The sequence below is a fragment of the Papaver somniferum genome, chromosome 10, assembly GCF_003573695.1.
Source record: "Papaver somniferum cultivar HN1 chromosome 10, ASM357369v1, whole genome shotgun sequence".
NCBI classification, from domain to species: Eukaryota; Viridiplantae; Streptophyta; class Magnoliopsida; order Ranunculales; family Papaveraceae; genus Papaver; species Papaver somniferum.
In genome coordinates, this window is record NC_039367.1 from 75,768,925 (window position 1) to 75,778,891 (window position 9,967).

The 9,967-nt window shown below is 39.2% G+C and overlaps 2 protein-coding genes across 3 annotated transcripts; both read left to right on the forward strand.

Annotated features, from left to right (window-relative positions):
- The first annotated feature begins 490 nt into the window (after positions 1 to 490).
- Positions 491 to 7,454, forward strand: LOC113317160 (E3 ubiquitin ligase PARAQUAT TOLERANCE 3-like). Of its 2 annotated transcripts, none has more exons than XM_026565285.1 (15): positions 491 to 1,401; positions 1,757 to 1,856; positions 2,040 to 2,121; positions 2,219 to 2,385; positions 2,487 to 2,569; positions 2,803 to 2,880; positions 2,969 to 3,125; positions 3,223 to 3,374; positions 3,563 to 3,727; positions 3,821 to 4,108; positions 4,233 to 4,274; positions 4,467 to 4,758; positions 4,888 to 5,007; positions 5,214 to 5,289; positions 6,484 to 7,454. In XM_026565285.1, the coding sequence occupies exons 1-15, from the start codon at positions 1,236 to 1,238 to the stop codon at positions 7,150 to 7,152; spliced, it is 2,637 nt and encodes an 878-aa protein (XP_026421070.1). In that variant the 5' UTR covers positions 491 to 1,235; the 3' UTR covers positions 7,153 to 7,454. The 2 variants fall into 2 exon arrangements, with proteins under 2 accessions (XP_026421070.1, XP_026421071.1); XM_026565286.1 differs by having other exon boundaries at positions 6,487 to 7,454.
- A 976-nt stretch (positions 7,455 to 8,430) lies between these two features.
- On the forward strand, positions 8,431 to 9,546 carry LOC113315800 (protein MAIN-LIKE 2-like). Its single transcript, XM_026564050.1, has one exon. It carries the CDS (start codon positions 8,431 to 8,433, stop codon positions 9,544 to 9,546), a length of 1,116 nt encoding a protein of 371 aa, XP_026419835.1.
- Positions 9,547 to 9,967: the final 421 nt, after the last annotated feature.

The following is a 9,967-nucleotide window of genomic DNA, read 5'->3' on the forward strand; positions in this document are numbered from 1 at the left end:
TGTAACTTTGGCTATTTTCGATCTGTAGCCGTTCCTGACACGATAAACATGACCCAAATTTCGACAGTGAGGATGATGATCATCCCCAAAGGTTGTGTAATTGTTAAGATTGTGATAGCTTCGTTGTTTCTGCATATAGTACCCGCTCCTGCAAGTCACAGATGGCCTCTAACCGACTCGTCTATGTAGATTTTGATCCAGTCTTCTAAAATTGTGGTTGAGGTGAGGGGATCCAACGAGCAGCGTTTGTAGATGATCGCATTCCAGTTAGCACTTGCGGGAGGTTGTGTTGAGCCCATGCATCTTAAGCGGAGTTCTAAGTTCTAGATGACATTGCCTTTTGTGTGGTTCCCACGCAACATAACCATTCTCGGACAAAAAGTGAACCAATTGCATGGGGTTAGCCACGGTTGTTAAAAAAGAAAGAATCAATTTTTTCGAGTTATAAAAGGAGAAGATTTACGTCCATTTTTATTAAAGCCACAATAACTTCGTTAACTTGGTTAAGGGCTTCACTTCTCTCCTTGTCATGCGAAACGTTTCTGATACGAGAAAAAAACCTAACCCTAGCTAGCTTTATCCAGTAAATACTTCGTCACACTCTTTCTAGGGTTTCTACATAAATCTCGATCAATTCGGTTTCAGTACTCTCTGGAATCTTATTGGTTTATGTGGTTTCTCCATAGATTTTGATATCTCAATCTTATCTAATCTATATTAAGCTACAAGAGATTCGATTCAGAGGTTTTTTTTGATTCCTAAACGTACAGAGGCTGCATGGAAAAGAGATATATTTTGTTCAATTGTTGAAGAGCAAGGATGAGTTTTTGTTTTTGAAGCAAAAGCTGAAGATTTTATTTAAGGATTTCACTCGATTTTGAGGGTTTTTAAAGAATGAATGAAATTTCTCTAATTATTTGGGGATTTCACTCGATCTGTTGAAGACTGCGTATATGGGAGGAAGATTGGTTGCTGCGGTGGAGAAATCATCTTATCTTTGAACTGACAAATTTGATTCCTGAGGAAACTTCTTATTTTCATAAAAGTTTGAATCTTGAGAAGATAGGATCTGCGTTTTCTTAGGGTTATTACAAAGGAGATAAAATCACTTGTACTCTTTTAAATTATAGTTATATTATAGGCCTTTTATTTTCATTGATTGGCCTTTGAAAATATAAATTTCTGTTCTTTTTAATTTTTCTGATAAATTTAGTGCAGAAAAGTGAAAAAAAAATATGGCTGTGTATTATAAGTTCAAGAGTGCTAAAGATTTTGATTCCATACCAATTGATGGTCATTTTATATCGGTTGCGAATTTGAAAGAAAAAATATTCGAATCAAAACATTTGGGCAGGGGTACTGATTTTGACCTCATGGTTGCTAATGCTCAAACTAACGAAGGTTGGTTTTTATTTTCGTTATAGATTTCCTTGATTCTGATTGTCTCGTTAATTTAACTCAAAAGCATTGAGTTCTAGGGTTTCACTAGCTCCTTCCCTTTTATCTCCAAGGCATTGCTTTATGAAGTAATTGCCGGATGCAAGGAAGCTTAGGAAGACTGAGTCATTGATTGATTGATTTTTGGGGTTGGGTTTGGTTTTGTATCAATTAGTTTTTAGGTCGATTGGCTTGGTTGTTTACTCTTAAAATTTGTTTTTGTTAACTTAAGGAGAAAAAATTTGATTTTATTCTGACAACTTGATTTAATCTATATGAAGTTTTTATGGAGCTTATTTGATTTGATTTGCAATCTCAGAGTACCAGGATGAAGCAACGTTGATACCAAAAAACACATCTGTTTTAGTTCGACGAGTTCCTGGACGGCCTCGCATGACCATTGTTACTGAACCAGAAGAGTACTAATTCATACCTTTCATTCTTGATAATTCGTTAACTATTATTTAGGTCAATATGGGACTGATATTGTTTTTTCTGCAAAGAGTTTTGAGATAGAATCAAGTTTTTCTCATATTTTAAAATGCCCCCTTGAGGCGAAGCAGGATTTTGGTTGAGATTATTTGCTGTTTTGTGTGCTGCAGGAAGAAATCTGTAGAGGATAAGGTAGAGGAAGCTCAACCAGCCAAAAATAACTTTAGCATGGCTGATTCTTCTGTCAGAATGGTAATTTTACTGTAGCTATGAGCAGATAAAAACGTCTTTAACTGTTGGTTATATATGTATCAATATAAGTGGTGTAATCTAATCATTTCAATTCCAGCCTGAGGAAAATGAGTGGGATGAATTTGGAAATGATCTTTATGCGATTCCGGAAGTGCTCCCAGTTCAGTCCGGCAATCCTGTGATGGACGCTCTTCCTCCTAGTAGAGCTGATGAAGACAGCAAAATTAAAGCTTTAATGGATACAACTGCATTGGACTGGCAACGGTATAAAGGATCTTCTTTCCTGTTGCTTCTTTTATAACTATCTAGGACTAGTATGAATGAACATCTTATCGTGAGGTTATTTCTTTGAATTGCACTTGCAGGCAAACACAGGAGGGTTTTGGGGCTGGTAGAGGTTATGGAAGAGGTGTGGGTGGAAGAATGATGGGCCCTGGTAGAGGTTTTGGTAATTTTCTTACTTTGGTTTCAATTACTGATCAATGCTACTTAGGAAGTTTTTACAACTCTCGGCAATTTTCCTGCATGATAAATTCTCATGCAGGGCATTTCTTCTTTGGTTCCTGACCACATGGGAGAGTGATGTTCTGTCGTCCCTTAAGTCTTTCTGGTTGAGTTTGTGAACTTGTTATTTTTATCATATAATGTATTCTGAAACTTTCAAGTACGTCTATTTTAAAGGCCGAGGTGTTGCTGGTGGTGGTTTGGAGAGGAAGACACCTCCACCAGGTTACACTTGTCACAGATGCAAGACGCCTGGTAAGTATTTCGTGGGTACTTCTCCTTCTGTGTTTGTTCTTGATGTCATGAATAAGCATAGAGGTTGATGGTTTTGTCTGTTTTACAGGCCACTTTATTCAGCATTGTCCTACAAATGGTGATCCTAATTATGATATCAAAAGGGTGAAGCCTCCAACAGGCATTCCAAAGTCGATGTTAATGGCTACCCCTGATGGTTCTTATGCCTTGCCAAGTGGTGCAGTTGCTGTATTGAGGCCGAATGAGTAAGTAGATCTGTTCAATATTTGTGTCCCGTCCTTCATGCTATCATTGTCATGTACATAATATGAGATTCACTCCAAACCTTTTGATTTGATTTAGGGCTGCTTTTGAGAAAGAAATCGAAGGGTTACCTTCTACTACTCGTTCAGTCAGTGATCTTCCGCCTGAACTCCGCTGCCCATTATGCAAAGAAGTAATGAAGGATGCTGTGCTGACCAGCAAGTGCTGTTTCAAGAGTTTCTGTGACAAATGTAATTTTTTACCTGCTTCTGTTTTCTCTTCTTCTATTTATGAATGATGTTTAACATCAACTCAGTTGAATCATTTATAGAGCAAGTAAAATACTTTAATTTCCAGGAGTGCGGATGCTCCTATTCGAAATTAATGGTACGCATCTGTTTCCATCTTATGTGCTTTTAATACATGAAACTGTATTCAGGTATCAGGGACCACATAATCTCAAAATTAGTATGCATTTGCGGGGCTATGGATGTACTTGCAGATGACCTTCTACCAAATAAAACCCTCAGGGATACTATAAACCGCATTTTGGAATCAGATAATGTTAGTGCTGAAAACGGTGGCAGCATTTTGCAAATTCACGGTAGGCATCCCAAAACAATCAATCTTAATATATTGAACTTTAATCTTCCTATTATACGTACACCAATGAACTCTGTTGTTTCTCATCTTTAAGATATGGAGTCCGCCCGTTCTGCCCCATTCAAAGTTCCATCCCCTACTGCTTCTGCAGCGTCCAAGGGGGAACAACTGCCGCTACAGTGTAAGGTAGAAACTCAAAAAGAGGTGACTGCAGTCAATGTAAAGCATGAAGCAGCTATTCCTCAACAGTCATCTGAGAAAGGGAAAGCTACAAAAGCAGTATCGGAAGCTACGTCTGTGAGTGTGAAGGAACCTGCTTTACAGGGTAATGCTCCACCAGCCGAAGAAGAAGTGCAACAGAAGTTGCCTATTGCTGAGCCAGGTAAATATTCTGACTTCTTTTCTTTCTTGATGTTCGTCGTTGCTCATTCTCTTAGATGGTACATTCCATATGACACCCTCTAACAGAGCAGCATCTGCTTCTGATGTTTCCTTATGTTTTTCAGTGAAGAAAAAGAAAAAGAAGAAGGCTGTGTTACCCATTAATGGTTAGTCTTTACACTTCATCTCATTCCTTCTACTACTTGGCATAGGACATGACTGGGCCATGCAAAATTTTAAGCAAATGTCTTTGCTTTGTTTGTAAAGTTATTTCCTAGATCATATAATTTTCTGCACAGTGCACCTTTTTTTTAGTTGTCCTATGCAGCGTTTAATGCTTCCTCTGGTGTATATTGTAGGTGCAGACATGCAGTGGAGAACACCTCAAGATCTAGGATACGAAAATCATATGATGCCTTTTCCTCCAGCGGCTTGTAACCCATATTGGGGTGGTATGCCACTTGGGATGGAAGGATATATGGGTGCTCCATACATGGGAAATATGGGCAATATGGGCAACATGGCAAACATGGGTAACATGCCATACATGGGTTACAATCCGGTCCCCTTTGATGTTCCATTCGGGGGAATGATTCCTCAAGACCCCTTTGGAGGGCAATGTTACATGATGCCAGTAGTTCCACCCCAGAGGTATTGGTTTTGTAGGCCAACTCTTGCTCATACAAATATTTTAGTTGTTCTAATCTGCTGTCAAGTTTGCATCATTAGTGGCTTTAATCCTGTGCCAGCCTAACTTGATGTAGAACGTCCTATTATCAGGGATCTTGCAGAGATTGCTTTGGGATCAAGCCAAGCACCCCCTATTATGAGCAGAGAGGAATTTGAGGCCAGAAAAGCTGACCTGAAGAGAAAGCGTGAAATGGAGCGACGGAGCGAAAGGTATGTGCTTTTATCGTTATTGGCAGAATGTTCAAGGCGTTGCATGAAGTCAATGTCTTTTAGACTAGAAACAGTGAAAGCTGAAATTATGGCTTGCTCTGTGGCTTGATATTGATAATGTGGGATGCCTTTCGATAGTTCAGTTTGAGGGGTTTTTCTTCTCTGGTATCAATGGATCTGAAATTCTTGCTGTGCCTGTGTTGCAGGGAGTACTTTAATGATAGGGAAAGCGGCAGAGAGATGAGCAACAGTGGTGATGTATCTTCGTTGAAAGCAAAATCTGTATGTGTTTTCCATGGACCAAGCCTTCTCCCCTTTTTATTTATCTGCCGGCAGCTATCAGCCGTGGTTATAGTGCACGTGGCAAGAAAACGTGACTTTTCTTTTCGGTTTTGGAAAAAGAAAATGCGTTTTGTTGCTGGAGTCATTACCTACCCATCTTCTCATGGCGTCTTAAAATCAGATTTGAGTTTTCAAGATTTATTTTTTAGTTTCTATTTTTTAGTTGTTTTATCCTTGTTAATTATTTATTATACTCTGCATACCTATAGTAGATCTGGTAACGCCATGCAGACTATAAACAGTTTGGGGGAAAGCCTTAAGCTTTCTTGGAGCAGCTCCTCTGTGTTTACAGAGATAAATATTTGGATATATGGGGAGGAATACTGAGTCTAAAACTCCCGTTCAAGAAAACTAATCAGCGGGAGGCAGGCTGGTCTTAGCAAGGGCAGTGGCCATTTGCTGGATTTGCCATGGTTTATGTGAGCTCAGGAGATTACAATTGAAGTAGTTTTTGTAGCAGGAGAAGTAGTTTGTGTGACGAGATTGCAAACATACCAAGATTGATGTGTTAGTTTTCGTGACTCTTGGGCCTTACTATTCTGCACTTCACTACAGTGAAAGGCACAATCTTGAAGAACGGAAAAGACAAGTGAAGAGAAGGAATACGTTTGATTTTGCGTACAGACTTGATTCGTCTCAGTTGTTATAATGTACCTAGAAATTATCCTGTATGATGGCAGGGCATGGTATGTGCTATTGTGCGGTCTGTCTGTCGAAACTCGTTTCCGAAAACCAACACTCAATCCTAGGGCAGTTCGTTCATTTTGGTGTTTTTAAGTTGGCCATAGCTAGTCTTGGATTCTTCTATCATTTAAGAAAAAAGTGGAAAGCAACTTTTTCTGGTCTTCAGTACACTAGGGTCGGACCTCCACGAATTTGTGTAGGCCCAGTGCAATAAAGAATCCTAGCCGTTTATTTATATCCGGTAAATAATGTGAGTGGAGAGAGAAATTAAAAACGGATGACTAAGTTGCTTTGACTTTCCAATTTTTTACTCCTTTTTTTGATTCTTATTTTATGGCCCTGCACAGCTTGTTTGTCTTCGTGTGTGTTAGATGCTTGATTTACTTCATCCTTGTTTTATCTTTTTATGGTGGCTAATTTGGCGTCATTTTCTTGTCTCGGCATGTACAGCAGCATCAGAGACCGTCCAACTATCCTTCAAGCCTGGAGCCGCAGCAATCGCAGTATAGCCGGCAAAATCATCACCATCATCGATCGGAGAAGCCACCACTTAGTAACACAGAAAGAGTAGCCCCACCATTACAGCAACCACGAGAGGCGAATATGCCAGCTCGATCAGGGAAGAGGCGGCTCGAAAGTGAAGAGGATGCTGCTGCAGAAGCCATGGCAGCAGACAAGAGACACAAGGCCAGTGTCTTCTCTCGTATAAGTTTCCCAGAATTGAACAGTAGTAATCCACCAATCAAGAAGAAGAAATCATCTTCTTCTTCTACTTCAGAACTCCCTAGTACCAGGAGTAGCAATGGGTATAAAGATTATGATCCTCCGGCAACTTCATCTACTCATAGTCATCACCACCATAGATCGTCATCACATCATCACCATCAACGGGATGAAAGCAAATCAGTATCGGCAGTAATTTCTAGTTCGCGAAAGAGTAGTAGTTTGGTAGTTGATCAGGATTCAAGTGACGAGGATAGACATTTCAAGAGGAGACCATCAAGGTATGAGCCTCCTCCTCCACCTATCGAGGATGAAGTTGTAGCAGTCAGGTCTTCAAGACGGTCAAGGGAAAGAGATCATTATGAGCGCGAACATCGCCACATCAAGCATAGATAGACAGATCGTAGCCGACCGACCAAGTCTCAGTTGCTTACCCTTCTCTCTGTGTCCCTCTCTTAGACTCAGGTATACAACCGCGAGTGTACACCGATTGTAGAATAGGACCCAAAATGGGTTTCTTTGTTGTGGAGACGGAGAACAGAAGAGGAAGAGATTCTTTTCTAGCTGTTCTTGTAACGTAATTTGCTTATTTGTATGTTAATGAGTGACTCACCTCCTCTGTCTCTGTAAATGCTTTTGCATACCTCAAAATTTTCAACTCCTTATTATCCTTGAAAATAAAATTTTACTTTGTTGGATATCAATGGTTAAGTGTTTTTTGTTCCTTATGGTAATGGTTAAAGATTTTATTTCATCTCCGTTGCTCCTCTAGGGTTAAGACTTAGTCTTATGGGTGCTAGTCTAGCACCTAGATTAGCAATCCATGTCATCTAGCAAAACCACCTAAGTCTTATGGGAGTGCTAGTCTAACATGCTAGTCGCTGAAACAGAACATCGCCAAGCGCTGAACCATCCATCGTTTTCACTTTTCGCTGAACCATCCCGGTTTTGACTAGTCAACTCGGTCGAAGCGCTGAATCATTCCGCGCCTGGCGCTGCACCATTCAGCGCTAAAAAAATCGATCTAACCCAACAGAAGGTCGATCTTCTTATTCTTCTTCCCATTTCATTTCTTCCTCACCCCAAAACCCTCCGAAAATGCATGTGGTAGATCAGGATTTCCAGGGAGTTTCGTCTCAAATCGTTTGAAGGGTTTGAACATCAACACGATTGGAATCTTTTGAGATTGGTTTGGAGCGAATCCGTCCACGAAATTGATTTGGGTAAAATTTTGAAACTTTAGGTTTTTTATTTCCCGATGATCATGATTTGTTGATGAAATTGATATGTTTAGATGATTGGTATTTGTTATTTAGATGATATTTCTAGTATTGTATGATTTAATTTGAATTTTTGTGATGAAATTTGATTTTGAGGATTAAATTGATTATTTGTGATGAAGATGAATGATAATTTGTACGAGAGATTACATGATTATGATGAAAACTTGTTTAAACTTACGTCCACAAGTGAGGTTATTTGTATGAGAGATTACATGAGAGATTGAATGATACTTATAGTATTTTTGATGAAGCTAAATTTATATGAATTTGTATGATTATGATGAAAATGATAAAATGTGGTTGATAAAATTATGAATTTGTATAAATGATGATGAAAATGATAAAATGTGGTTGATTCTTTTTTTCTTTTGTTATTGATTGTAGTATGAATATGGAAGAACATTTAGATGCTTTGGAAATAGTATCGGCAAAGGGAGATAGGCATGTATCTAATAATTTGAGTGATAGTCGGACTATAAACTTTAGAGGCAGTTTTAATGAGGTTGAAACGTTATACCAAATTGTAGTGAAAGATAATCCGATAGCACGAAGATACTGTGATAATTGTGGGTTTTCTTCAGTCTTTGAGTTTAATTTTTCCAATGCAGATAGAGGTTTAGTTGAAGCCATAGCTGAGAGATGGCGGAAAAAAACCAAGAGCTTCCATTTTAGAGAATTTGAGCTTGACCTCCTTCCTTTAGATTGGTATATGTTAACGGGAATTCCCATTGGTGACCTTACGAAAAATCAAGTAGTTATGCCGGTTTTGGGTGAGCTAACATATGCTTCTTTGGATGACTTGTATTTTCAAGATTTCAAAGGATTTGAAAAATGGAACACTAAGCAAAATACAATATCCCTGTCTATCTTGAGAACCTACATTAAAAGTAGAGAAAATACCAACAATGTTGAATGTGCAAATGTATTGACAAGAGCATTCTTTCTTTGGTGTTTTGGTCATTTTCTTATTGCGAGTTCTAGTGGAAGAGTAGATAAACGTTGGGTTTTATTGTTGGATAATTTGGATAAAGTTGGGGAATATGATTGGGGTTTAGCTTCCTTAGGTAATACCTATAAATTTCTTGATGGATGGTCAGAGAATGGGAAGGATTTATCTGGTATGGTTATGGTACTTGAGTATTGGTACTATTATTACTTCCGCAACATGCAACCCTTGCTTTGTCAGACACCTTCAGGAGAACACCATGATGTTTTCCCAAAGATTAGTCTCTTCAAGAAGACTAACATTAAACCAAGGAAGAGAGGCCAAAGAGGAGGCCAAAAGGATACGAAGAAACACTCAGTGTCCACTGAAAGAGCACAAATTGACACCAGAACCAGTGCATTATGTATTTGGCAAACATGGCTAAATAGTGTGTATTCTGAGGGGGAACAATATGAATATGCACTACAGTTATCCAGAGTGAGATTTGTGTTTTTTGACCTAGAAAAAGACTACAAAAGAGTTAGTTGTTACTTGGATGAGCGATTCCAGAGGCAGATATAAGGTAAGATTGTAGTCCTAGGAAATCCTCCAGATTTGGATAGAGTTGGGGACAGGGAGATTGTAGGTGTATGTGCCGAACACTATTTGGCAGTAAGTGAGGATCAATATAACAGGTGGTGGAAGATGAAGAGTGTTGGACCTTATCTCACTGAGTCATACCATTCACAGAATGTTGATGAGATAACAATGGGTAGCCAAGTTGTTCATATCCATTTGTTACCTAGTCATCCGCCTTCTAACCTGATGTCACAGACCTATACTTATGGCACACAGAATGAGCCCATGCACAGCTTCCGGAGATAGATTTCACTTTACCATTCAACGCTGGATGGTTCAGCGCTGATAGGGCACAACGCTGGAGGTTTCAGCGCCACACACTGGAAAATTTTGCGCTTCACGCTGCATCATTCAACGCTTCTGT